The 13120-nt window shown below is 48.5% G+C and overlaps 1 protein-coding gene across 1 annotated transcript in view; it reads left to right on the top strand.

The window, feature by feature from the left end:
- LOC6598622 overlaps positions 1 to 13120 on the top strand; it is a 117549-nt gene that overhangs the window by 95033 nt on the left and 9396 nt on the right. Inside the window, 1 exon segment of the mRNA XM_026984246.1 lies at positions 4447 to 4521. Coding sequence (XP_026840047.1) covers positions 4447 to 4521 — 75 coding nt within the window.

Below are 13120 nucleotides of genomic sequence, written 5' to 3'. Positions count from 1 at the left end.
TCTAATCAGTCGTTGCCCCCGAAAAACAAGTGCGACGATAGGATGGGCGGCCAGTGATAGATAGAGTAGAGTGTCGGTGTTATCTGATATTGACCTTCCGTTTTTCGAAAAACTGCGTTTCTGGCTGGCGTTTCCTTTGTTAGACACTCGAAAATTGCGACTCATCAGGCAGTAGGAAAAGTCAGGGGAAAAGTAAGAGTCATTAAACCATTGACATTGACACATATGGCACACGAAATGCGAGTTTTTATGGCTTACAAAAAGACAAAACAAACAAACAAAGAAAGAAAATTATCGCATTTAAAGCCTGCACTTCCTGCACCCATGACCAGATTGGGGGTATTGTAAAAAATGGTAAGACCCTTGGCAGCAGACTTCTTGGCAGCAACAGCAGAAGCAGCAGAGTTGGGTAAACAGCTGAAATAGTTGTGTTTGCTTTTCATTTTATGATGCAAATCGTTCGGATAGTTCGGGCAGTACTATCTTATCTGCGGGGCCAGGCCATAAAATAGATGTTTTTATACTCGTATATGCACTTTCGACGGGCAGCAAAACGGCGACAGCCACAGTGGAGAATTCCCCTCATAGCCGGACAGATACATGACTGAATGTTTATATTTATAACCTCTTGTTGTTGTTCTTGTTGTTGTTGTGGGATGGGAAAAGCGGGGGGTTGGGCGAGTTCATTGTCATCAAGGTCGCTTGGACACACACACTTTTGTCGAGTGTCGACTGTCGACTGTCGAGTGTGTGAATGTCGGCTACTTAGACTGGCTGCTGCCGATATCGAGGGTCGGAGGGTCGGAGGTTCGGGGGCTTAGGAGGCGCGTCGCCGCCTGCTCCCAGACGGAGCTATTGATAAGCCGCAGCTAAAAATCCATACGGCCAGACTGCCAGCAAAAACCGCAACAAGTTTGCCCGTTTTGTGGTGCGGTGGGGGGGTCATTGCCCTTGCAGTTTACACTAAATTAAGTGCATTAACATGCAAATTAAATTTAGTTTAATTAAATTATGTATAAACATTCGCCAGTCGCCAAACGAGTTGTTGTTGCTGCTGCTCGTGTCCGTTCCTGTCCGCAGAGTCAATGCACTTGACTAACTGACTGATTGACGGTCCAAGAAATTCAAATTGAAATGGAAACAAAACAAAGCAAAGCGAAAGCAAAGCAAAAACAAAAACAAGTATCGGCATAGGCGATTGATACGTATATTCCGATTGTGCATCCGAGTTGCTCAGGTTGATCAGAGAAAGCATCCATCCACCCAAACGCCAAAAGTACAGGGTATGAAAGCAATCTCGCTGTCTCTCTCTGGATTGACTCATCCTCCACCCCCCCCTCCCCCCTGTTGCACTTCTGGCTGGTCTATCAATCACCACCCGCCTGTGCATGTGTTTGTGTGTGAGTGTGTGTAATCTGTGGGCAAAAGTTTCATTGACTCGCGCGTAGGCAAAAACAAAACACTGCAATTAAAGTATAAAATGAGCCGCTGCGCTGCCGTTCGCCGGCGTAGAGCTTCGGAGAGCGGGCAGCGGCAGAGAGCTTCGGACATCGGCAGAGAGCTTCGGACAACGGCAGAGAGCTTCGCAGCACAAAGGGTGGAGAGGAGAGGAAAGAACTTCTCGGCCAGCGGTTTAAAGATTATTTACGAGTCGCTGCTTGTTAGTCACGTTTTTGGAGCAGACGTTGTCCAGAGTTCAGCACAGAGAAACATTGCTCACACCGGCCGGCAGGCGGCAGAGCGGGGGAGAAATCAAATCAAATGACAAAAAACAACAACACGGAATATCAATTTGCAACGCAAATGGAATAGAATGGAATCGCATCGCATCGCATGGAATGGAATGGAATGCGTGTGCACTGGCAGGGAATTTCCTCATTGAGGTCATTGGTTATCCGTTAGCCGTTCGAGCCGTTCAAACCCTTGGCTGAAAATGTCCTTCAATGTCTAGACGGTATTTGACAAAACGCAAAGCACAAACGCACACAGAGACACGCAAATAATGCGTGATTCTGTTGAAAATTCATCGGGGTTTGTTCAACTCCTCAGTGGACGGAGAAAAGTCTAAGAAAGTTGCCTTCAAATTTACGGCCTTGCGACGCCAGAAGCCTCGCCTCGGAGTTCGGGGGCAGGTTTCACTTTTAACGTTCGGGGGGGGCGGGGTGGGGCAGGCAGCAATTAAAGGCGACTAGAGATAGGAACAGTAGTTTACCACCAACATGAATTGTTTTGATGTTTAAACACTTTAACTTCCTTAAACAAAAACCATAAACCATCATCAGTGGGTAGGCGTTGGCCCAATCAAAATCCTTTGGCCTGGTTAATGGGCCACCGCCCAGGCCCCCGCCCCATTCGGGGGCTTTTATGATTTCGGATTTAACTTTCTGCCGTCGCCGTCGCCCCCGTAGTACCCCCGATGCGTGCCAATGACACAATAAAAGTTGCCACAGGCAACGGCAACGTCAAGCCGATGGCTAGGGGATCCCGACATCCTTGAAATGAGGCGTTCGCACGCAGACGAGACCCCGACGCGCCGAATCCCCGTGTCCACATCCAAATCCATAGACGGCAACGCACCTAGTCGTCTGCCTGCCACCGGGCCATAAAAATAGCAGAGGAGGCGGCAACGCACTGCAAACAATCGAGAACAAAAACTTGCTCCACAAAAAACAACAGAAAAACAAAACGTGGCCACAGCAGACAGACTCCAGGCAGAAGCTGTTTTGTGGCCAACGCCAGGACACGACTAGACGACACCCTGCAGAGGTATTCGTAGCCGATTGAAGCTGTTGGCCAGCCTAATACCCCATACATTTTCCTAGTGCTTTTTGGGCTGGAAAAGTGCGTGAGCCGGCCTCGTTCAATGACTCTCTGCTCTCGCTTTCTCGTCTCGGCCATGCCCGCTCTTCTTGGCGTGTGTATCTCTTAATATTTTTGTTTCGTTTGGCCGCCGGAGGCCCAGCGTGAGGTATGAGGTGGGAGAGTGAGTGTCAGCCATACAGCCAGCCAGCTATCCAAGCAGTTAGGCAGCCTCCTTGGCTCAGTGTCAATGGCATTCAAGCTGCGAGGCAACTCGACTCGACTCGACTCGAAACGAGGTTATTGGACCCGCCAGCGCGCCAACGCGCCACCACCCATCGTCCTGTGCCGCCCCGCCTCGTTGTGTGCCATATTTTTAGCCTACTTTTGCGAGGCAGCCGTGGCAGCAGCAGCAGCGACTTCCAAGTATATTTAGAGGTCAATTATCTCAGCTGGGCCAATCCATCATCTGGCCATTGGCCAACGCCCGTGCGTATGCAATGCTTTCTTTGGGGGGGGGGGGCGGTGGGGAGAAAGCACCTGCCGCCCGTAATGATGAGTAATTTGGCTTCATTCGCAGCCAGGCCACGCTCATCTTTAATATCAATTAAGAGTGCGAGGCTGATCTTATCGCAAGCCTTTACTTTTTTTGGCCACATACAGTACTGAAGGGAGGAAGGAGCCGCGGGGAGGTCAGTTCAGGGTCATTCAACTTTTGATTAATGGCGGCGCATGCATGACAAATGGCCGCCGGTTGCTGCACTTGTAATTGTTTTTGCCATCGCCAGTCGCTCATTTAATTAACTAAATTTATCGCTGTGCAAATTCAGACTCCATTCGACTCGATTCCGGTACGGGAATGGGTACGGGAATGGGTACGGGACTCCTCCTTAGTCATGCATTCAATTTTTGCGATCAGCCCGTTAGCCGCGGCGCTCAATTAAAGTTCGCCTTTTCCCAGAAAGACGGCTTACAGAAAAACCTGGGGCCAGCAACAGCAACATGCAATCGCCAAGGCAACTGGCAGTAATTACTCGCAATTAACATGAGCAATTAAGGACGGTACGGGGATTCGTGAAATCATGTCAATGCCTCACATTTATTGTTAATCAACGGCCAGCGAACATGAAAATGGCAAAGGAAAATACCCCTCCGAAAAAAACAGTAACAGAAACGAATGCGATATGAATCGGCAAGAAAGAAAATGCAGTGCATATTTATGGGGCCGTCGCTGTCGCCGCCGCAATTTGTGGACTCACGAAAGTCGGCTAACAATTTGACCCCGACATGGTAAACTTGGTAATGGGAGCACGAGGCCTCGCTCTATCTGTGCCTCTGCCTCCATGGATATCCTTACCGCATGCCAACATGCGTTCCATCGAACAACAACAACAAAAATGAGGAAACTTCCACAGCCACAACAGCGAAATACCCGGAAAGTCGAACGAGGCGGATGGAAATGATTGAGGGAGTGGAAAAAACCCCAAAGAGCTTGGAATACCTGCCACTTGTCGCAGTCGCGAAAGCTCAACGGGGAAATTACGCGGAAATGGATTTTCCACAAAAAAAAGAAAAGCCCCTCAAAGATACAGATATGAATCGGCAAATATTTTAATTAATTCTGTTTATCTTTTCGCTCCTTTCCAGGTGAGTGCCATGAAGTCTCTTCTGCCGCATTATGCCTCAGCCGTACATTCGCCCACTGTCGCCAGAACTGTAACTGTAAGTTGACTTTGCAATCGTTTTTCAAATAGCCCCGAAATCCCAATCCCATAAGCAAAAAGCAAGAACAACTTTCGGTTCAATGGGCGTGACAGCCAAAAAATAAAAACGTAGAAAAAGCGCCGTAAAAATTCATTGAACGGTTAACGAACGAACAGAGAGGCGAACCGACCCATTGAATAGAGCCAGAAAGGCAATTTAGGCGGCTTTTGTTCACATTGCGCATACGCCGCATACGCCGTCGCGCCTGTCGCAGCTGCAGGCGGCCCCAGACTCTCGCCGGACGCGGTCCAGACACACACAGGTTGCCGTTGCTGTCCCCGGTCATTACGAAAGTTATTCAGGCGAAATGTTTGCCCTGTTGGCCATTACATCAGCAGGCGAAAAAATGCGGAAATTCAGGCTAAAGGCGAGGAAAATTTATGAAAATTGCCAGGTGCCAGGGGCCGGCTAGATCGCTAGCACCCCGAGCAACCAACCGTCTCTCACACTCTGTATTTTTTTTTTATTCACTTTCGCTGTCAATTGTTTGGACTGGGGACAGCTGCTGGGCAATTTCGGGTTCCCTCTTTTTTTTGGCAGCAGAGAGCGATTTGCATTCAATTGATGTCCGAGTCCCGTGTCCATGTACATGTCAAATTGTCAATGAAAATGTTTCGTCATGCCAATTGGATAGATATCCATCTATCTGTCCAGATGTCTATCTATTTGAGCGTTGAATTTCAATTAAATGTGTTTGCAAGCGATGCCTATAAATTGCATTTGACCGATATCGGACGGCATTAAGGATAAGCAGCCAGAGATCAGGTTTCCTTCCTTTATTTTTCCAGACCCCCCTAGGGGTGTCCTGCGGTGGAACTTGATGCTAGCCCCCCCTCGCTGTCCATCGGTCCGTAAACCAAATTATGACAACTCCAGTGGACTCTCCGGCGAGTCACGAACTCCTTGTTCCTCCTCGTTGCTCCTCGTTTCCATATCAAATTGCAATTGCTCAACATTCGAAAGCCACAAAAACCCCCCCAAAAAGACGCGGCAACCGCAAGCAAATTGAATTAATTAAGAAATGTGTATTATATTACCAAAGACAACACCAGAGCGTGGGTGGGTGGTTGGATAAAGCAAAATTAATAATGAACCAGGAGGCAGGAGGCAGGGGGCAGGAGGGAGAAAGTAGAAACGCTAAGCTCGGGTCACCGCCAAAGCCCCCCGCTAAGCTATGCGAAATTATGAAATTGATTTAAGCTGCCAAATTGCTTAAACAATATTTCTTTTCGTTTCGTATTTCTGCACAGCCCCACCCCTCCGCCGCCTGGCCACCCGTTTACTGTTTAGTTGGAGGTTATTGTTCGAGTCAATAAGACTCAAGGGGCGGTACGAGGTGGCGGAGGGGCTGGATGATACGAAGGAAAATTCTAATTAAAAATCTTCCGGCATTTGGCATTTTATCTAAACAGGAAGCGGGCAAAGAAGCCGCAGAGCAGACGAAGCTGAAGCCAAACAATGGCAGAAAGGGAGAGTAGAAAAAGGAGAGAGACTGAGGACACTTTCCCTGGCTTTTCCCTGGCTTTCCCCTGGCTGGCATCACGGAAAAGTCTTTCCGAATTGGGTCAACCGAGAAATTAAAAGGTTCCGCCGGAGACAAGCGAAAATGGGGGAGTGAAAATGTGGCAGAACAAAAGGAAAAGTTAAAAAAAAACCATCCACTTAAAGCTGGTCCCCGCTATCATTTGCAATTAGACGCGTTGACACTTTGCCAGTGCGAAGAAAAGTTCCACAGAAAACTCAAAAAGGAAAGCCCCAGAAATTGTGTGGTTTGGTGGCAAGCAGCTGCTGCCTTGCCCCTCTCCATAGAGCGTGTATACGTGAGTGTGCAACGAATTGAATATTTAAATCCCACGCGCAAATCCGTGCAAAAGGGTTGCAAAGCCCCTGCCCCTGCCCCTGCCACAGTCGCCTCTTTCTTTCTTGTGCTGCATATTTTATGCAAAGAAAATCGAATGGAAACAAAAAATGAAGCTTGTTGCAGGTTTTTTTGAAGTTTTTTCTCCTTTTCGAAATTGGTATTAAATTTGTTCAAAATGTTGCCCCTTCTTGTGGCCCGTTGTCTGCTTCGTGCCCCCCCAATCGTATTTGCCTGAGTCTGAGTGCGTGCAGTGGAAAAAGAAAATGGAAAATGTTTCCCTGCCTCGGGGTCTCCTTCTGCCGCCTTTACTTTGTTTGTGTCTCTTTCTGGAGTTGGGTTTTTGGTTTCTCTGTTGTTGTGCAACAAGCAATTTGCAATTGGATTTCGACTCTAAATCCAAAACTCTCTGGCAAAAGCAGCAGCTGCTGGATCTGACACAACTTTTGGATGGCCAACACACGATTTCATACAGAGAGAGAGAGGAGATGATAGATGGCAGATGGCAGATAATACTTCTTTGTGTATACATAATCATCCTAATCTCTGGTTTATTGATTCAACGCACACTTGGCTTAGGGCCCAACGTGTTTTTGGGTTAGACAAACACACACACACACGGAAAGTGTGCCAAGCCTTCAATTCGAAGGACTTTTCCGGGCACTTTATTAACAGCTCTTCTCCTCTGTGCCCCTCCTCCTTCGGATCTGCACAAATTTTCGCCTGCCATTTGCCTAAGCCCGTATTAACCCATTTTTTGCCCACTCTCCCTCTCTCTCTCGCTCTCTCTCTCAATGGAGAGAAGTTGGCTTACCTTTGTGGGGATTACGAGAGGCAGCGGTGCCCAATAGATAGACCTTCAACATGTTGCACATACAAACGTCGCGTCGTATATGAGTATGCTTCCATTTTCGGCGACACTCGAAAGCCGATTGCCGTCCTGTCTAATTTGCTGGCCATAAGCAGCTTACGGGCTACAACTTTCCTCGTCGCTCATTCTGGCCATATTAAAACGGCATTTTAAACACACCTCCCCCCCCCACCACCCCATCGCCTGCTGCCACACAGGTGACTCTTGTCCTTCTGCAACATTTAGAACTTCGTTTTTTGGTAAATGACAACGACAACGACAACTTTTGAGTGGCGCATAATACCTGAAAAGTAATGTGACCCACACCGCCCCCCGCCTGTACACAGACATACCGCCCTTTGGGAAATGATAAACTCCGTCCGAATGCCATCCCATCCCAAGCCACCCCCCCAATCCCCAATCCCCATATAGAAGCCGCTCTTGTCCCACAAGTTGATTATTTTTTTTTTTCGTTCATTTTGTGTGTGCGCAGTTTTTCTGTCAGTTTTTCCTCCTTTCTGTTTGAAAATTATTAGATGGCCATTTTTCCGGGACGGCACGTGCCCCGCCCCGTATCAGGCATCAAGTTGCTGTCAGGGCCAGTTTATGAGGCGATTGCCTGCGAGGGCCAAATTGAAATGTGCCTCGAGAGAGACCCAAATGGTCTTCAAAATGTTGAAGAGTTTTTTAGAAGGCCAGCGAAGCGGTAGGTATGTCTGGTCTGGAACCAACAAGCAGCTTAGATATTTTCCAATTTCTATCTTCGAAATGGAGATCGGGAAAAAACTAAGGCTTAACTCTGGTGAGCTGCAGCCTTTCATTACTCATCGAAGCAGAGTAGCATAAGCCTCAGATACATCAGATACATAGTGACAATGCACACACACACACACACACAGACACAGGGAACGACTTGCAGATGCATCTGTAGCTGTGCACATAATGGCATCGCATCTACGCTTGACCTGGTTTAGTTCTGCATTGCCATCCCCAACACGCTCCCCCTGCCGTCCACAGCATACATAAATTTGGCCAAGTACAGTTACTGCCATATGTATGCTCACACAGGACACAGGCCTTGGTGGGGCAACTGTTGTTGCCGCTTTTGTTTCGGAAGCGCTTGGCAATTGCAATTTCGCAAGGTCATCCAGGCGCAAAGTGATTTCTCTCCCTCTCTGTGGCACACTCTGCCACGCTCTCTCTCTCTCGCTATCAGCGGCAAGGGCTGTGTGACCCAGTTACTGGGACCCCTGGCATACAGCCTGCATTCTGGGTCACCATCGCCATCCCAAGCCGGCGGCAGGGGAAGGCGAAGGAGATGCAAACGCGAATACGAATGCGAATGCGGGTCAGGCCAGAGACAAGCAAATGGCCCCCAGTGAGAGCTAAAATGAAAATGGATGGGTTTACTGGCGGCTACCATTCCCATGTACCATGTACATATATCTATATATCTGTCTGATGAAGGTACAGTCAGTCATGCACTATTGCTTCGTGTCCCTGTCCAGGGCTGTCCTTGTCACAGGGTCTGACATTTCGTTATAAGCCAATTACTTTTTAGGTTTAACGTCCAGTCCACCCCCGTCGACCGCAACATGTGCGAGAGTCCGTCTTGATTAGGCGGCAAGAGCAACCCATTCAAGCTCCATTTGGCAATTACCGCAGCAATAAAAGTCAACGGCAAGTGCAGCCAGCCACAAATTGTGCGGGGTATCAACACCCTGCCGCCCCGCCTATCGCCCCCGTTTACGTGTGTCAAATAATAATTCCGTTGTCCTGGGTCCTGCTTATCGGCCGGGGCCAAGTGAAAAAGGATTTTCAGTGGCAGGGAGCAAAATTTACATTTTACAATTTACGCAAATTTTTATGTCATAATTGGATTCTGTCCCGGGCATTGTGTTGTTTGGGCCAGGACTTGACTCTCCTGCTCCCCGGGAGAGGGGGAGATGTGACAATGGGCAGTGATAACGGAGCCAGGGGTTGGGGTTGGGAATGGCTGCTAGGGTTGAACTCTGGCTCAGCCTGCGGTGGCCATTAAGTTGGCCCAAAGGATGCTCGCCTTGCCTTGTTATTCGAGGCATTTTCACTGATAAGAGACTTTATGCCACCAAGGGGGGTGTGTGGGTGGTGCGGGCTGCTCTATGCTGTGGTAAATTGAGCGTGTCCGGATATTGTCGTCGCTTGCCATCAAATGCACACACACACATAAACAGGATCTCAAGGAGATTGACGGGGGGGGTATAAATATGTATGTGCCACTCCTCCCTGCTGCAGGTGACGCTGCCTCTCCTTTCGCCAATGTTTTTTAATAGTTTTCCCCCCGGTAGATTTATGGAGATTTATTTATTTATTCCCCTTTAAATTTAAGTGTTGCACACTTTTGGGCGGCTGCGGGTAAATGCGTGGCCGTTGCCCGCTGCCCAGCCGACTTCCGTTTCCGTTTCTGTTCCATGTTCCAGCTCCCTGCTCCATGTGGCATCTTCCTTTATTTTATCTAATTTGCCATATACAAGTATTTATGGCCGCGCGAGTTTTGGCCACATGTTTTCGTCGCACCCAAAACAAATGAACACAAAAGTCGGTCTCCAGTTCGTTCACGAACTTTTCGCATAAATTTTATATACGAAACGTGTCAGCGTTTGTCTGTCGGTGATGCTGTGGATGCTGGGGATGCTGGCAACCCCTTGAGTTGATTTTGGCCATGTCAGGCCCGAGTCTGTTATTGTACTTCTGTTCTGTCTGTTCAAAATATCAAAATCAACGCCATTGTCATACTCGGTATTTGTTGAATGAATGAGCACTCAACCTCAATTTCAGCTTCCATGGCATTCCACTTCCGCCCATTTCCTCGGCTTTTCCCGCGGCAATGACAATTTCGCGTGTGTTTGTCACATCAGTTATGCATACGTGTGCGTCCGTGTGTGTGTGTGGGTGTTTGTGTGTGTGTGTCTACGTAGTTATATATTTATGACACTCTGTCACTGTCGGCCTCTGCTCTGCCGCTCTGTTCTGTTCTCCGTGCGTGCTTTTATTTAAACGCAATCAAATTAAGCACCCAACAAATTGGCTGGCCGGGGCCGAGGCAGGGGCAGGGGCAGCCAGCAGTGTAATCAAATTTTCCAAATTTGTTTTAAAAAGGTGGAAATCAAATCCAGCAACTATCCAACATCCAACCCCAAAGCCAAGCCACAGAAAAACAACCCATTTGGCACCGCCAAGGCAACTCGTTACAAAAATAACATTTACCAAGCAAATTTACTGCGTTGTGTGCTGTGCTGTTCTCTGCTGTGCTGATGATGGAGAGATGATAAAGTAGCCGAAAATAATGTTGAAAGCTATTTGTGTCTCTCCGGTTGTGCCCTTATCCGATCTGACCCAATTTCGGCAGCCCTGACTGCTGCCTGAAGGCATGGCGATAAGACTTTAAAGCCAGACTCACACACATGCCACATGCAAATCGAAGTGTGTGGAGTCGCAACTCCAATTCGATTTGCGGCGGGTGTCTTCCAGCTCCTCAGCCAAAACCCCCTACCACACCCTGCCAGAGTGACGGCCTGGCAATGCAAATTATAAAAATTGCCATGACGGGCTTAGCCAGCTTTAATGGGGCGTATAAAACGGGCAAGAAAGGGAGTTCTGCCCGCGGGGCGAAGCCATCATTTTCGTTGCCTACTTTTGTGCGCGGCTTGGGGGCCACCGACATTAATGGCGTAAGAGGGGTGGAGAGGCGTTGAAACGTAAACGGCGCCGTGAGTGCAATTCGAGTTTGCCCAGTATTAAGCCCTATTAGGAGATTTTCGTAAGGGAAATGGCAAACCTTTTAAGATTTTTACCAAGCGTGAAGCGAAAAGAAAAAAATGAGGAAAAGACCAACCAAAGCCATCGTGGGTACTTTTCTTCCTGGCACATAATTTGGGGCATGCATGGCGAGAGAGTCGCCCCACAACGATACACATATTGTGTACAAATTGTGCTATTTTCGGTCGCCTTTGGGGAGTCAATAATTTATGCTTCCGCTCCATTTTGCGTGCTGTCGGGGCGCAACCGCCCGTTATGTTGGGCTTCCAGTGACCCAATTTTGCTAACAGTAATAGCACAACAAACATGCTTCCAGACAGCCGGCGCTCTCTTCTGGCTCGCTCTTTGTGGGGCACACTGTTGCACGGCTCTCTTTGGCACGCTCTCTCTTACTTGTCTCCGGCTCTCTCTCTCTCTGGCCCTGTTAAGAGTTGCCAGTGACGTTTTCATGTGGCACGGACAGGGCCAGAGAGAGAGAGAGACAAAGACAGGGGCATCGCCAACCCCCAAACGTGTGGCATGTACATACATATAGCAGCCACTATATACAGTTGACCCAATTTCGGGCTTGTCCTTCCACAGCTGTTCTGATTTCGGTTTCGATTTCGGTTCGCATTTCCTTTTTTGTGTATTTTTGGCTCTGGCCCATTTTTCTCTGGGGTTTGGGGTTGTTTATGCTTCCGCCAAAGCCAAACCAGAACCAGCACCAGATACGGGAAAACTCCAAGACGAGCACAGCACCAGGCAGTGAGTGAGTGAGAGAGAGAAGGAGGGAGGGAAACTCTTTTATTTATACATCGCACGTAGTCTACGTGGCGTGGGTGTGTGTGTGAGATGTGTGGGTGTTTAATGTTCCTTAGCGTTGGGGCTGTCAAGTAAATTTTCATTGAACATGAAGGCTGGAGATGATTGCATGGCAACGAAGGAAGGTCTGCAGATAACATCAGAATAATCAATTAGTGGCTTGTGGAAAGGGGAAAGCCAGATCTTATGAACTATAATCATTGCCCTCGTAGCGATCAATGCAGAGCCGCTGACTAGCTCTGAGACCTATCCATGAGAAAGCTTTCTTCCTGGTCTTATACAAATATTCGCATAGCTTTTGCCTCCCAGTCCCCAGTAAATACGTATCTACTTCCTTGGATTGAAGTATATATATAATGACAACTGGGATGCCTGGAACTGGCGCCAGACATGGCTAGGGGGTGGAAACCGGAGGCAAACCGGGAATGCCACTCTCCCCACTTTCTCTTTGTACACCATTTTCCGTTCGACTTCAAACTGCCTTAAAGAAGATTCATGTTATTCCGCCCACTCACGTTGTGCGTATTTTTATGCTCCCAGACCCGGACCCGGACCCGGTCCCAGTCCCAGTTCTATTTCTTGTCCCTGTCCCTGTCCCTGTCCCGCTGTGAGCCGCCAAATCAGGACATAGTGCGGTAGTCATTTTTGCTGTTTTGTGTTTGGGGATGGACCAGGGTGGAATTTTATTTCCCTGTCGCTGCCAGCTGGAGTTTTCTGCCGCCAAGCGACTAGAATGGTTTTCATTCATTAGGAAACGAGTGCTGCCCCCTGCGTCGACCGTCCCTCATTAGAGGGAGATAATTAACGCGCACCAACACACAGACGCAGAAACAGGCGGAGACACAGGTGACAAGCAATAGACCGGAGACATAACTTAGGCTGCTTTAATTTACTTTTCGATTTGGCCAACTTGGCAGGTGGCAATAAAACCCAGCTATTGGGGCAGACGGGGCAGGGGAGGGCTGGGAATTGATAGCTCCAGCCCTCCCCTTCCATACAAAATGATTTGAAACTCGTTCCGGCATTAATTGAATATAATTGAAACGCCAAGGCTGTCGAGCAGAATTTGAATATTACGTATACGCGGCATTTGACAAATGCGAGCAAATTAAATTGCTGCCTGCCGCCGCTTATCAGCGGAAGAAGAAACCTGTTCGGAGGCGGAGGCAAGTGCAGAGGCAGTGCCAGTGCCAGTGGCAGTGGCAGCTTATTGGGAGGCAAGTCACGACCGAACTCCGAGCCGCTGC

Source organism: Drosophila persimilis, unplaced genomic scaffold (genome assembly GCF_003286085.1).
Source record: "Drosophila persimilis strain 14011-0111.01,24,50 unplaced genomic scaffold, DperRS2 tig00000000-arrow-pilon, whole genome shotgun sequence".
Lineage (NCBI taxonomy): Eukaryota > Metazoa > Arthropoda > Insecta > Diptera > Drosophilidae > Drosophila > Drosophila persimilis.
This window is presented reverse-complemented; position numbering and strand designations above follow the sequence as displayed.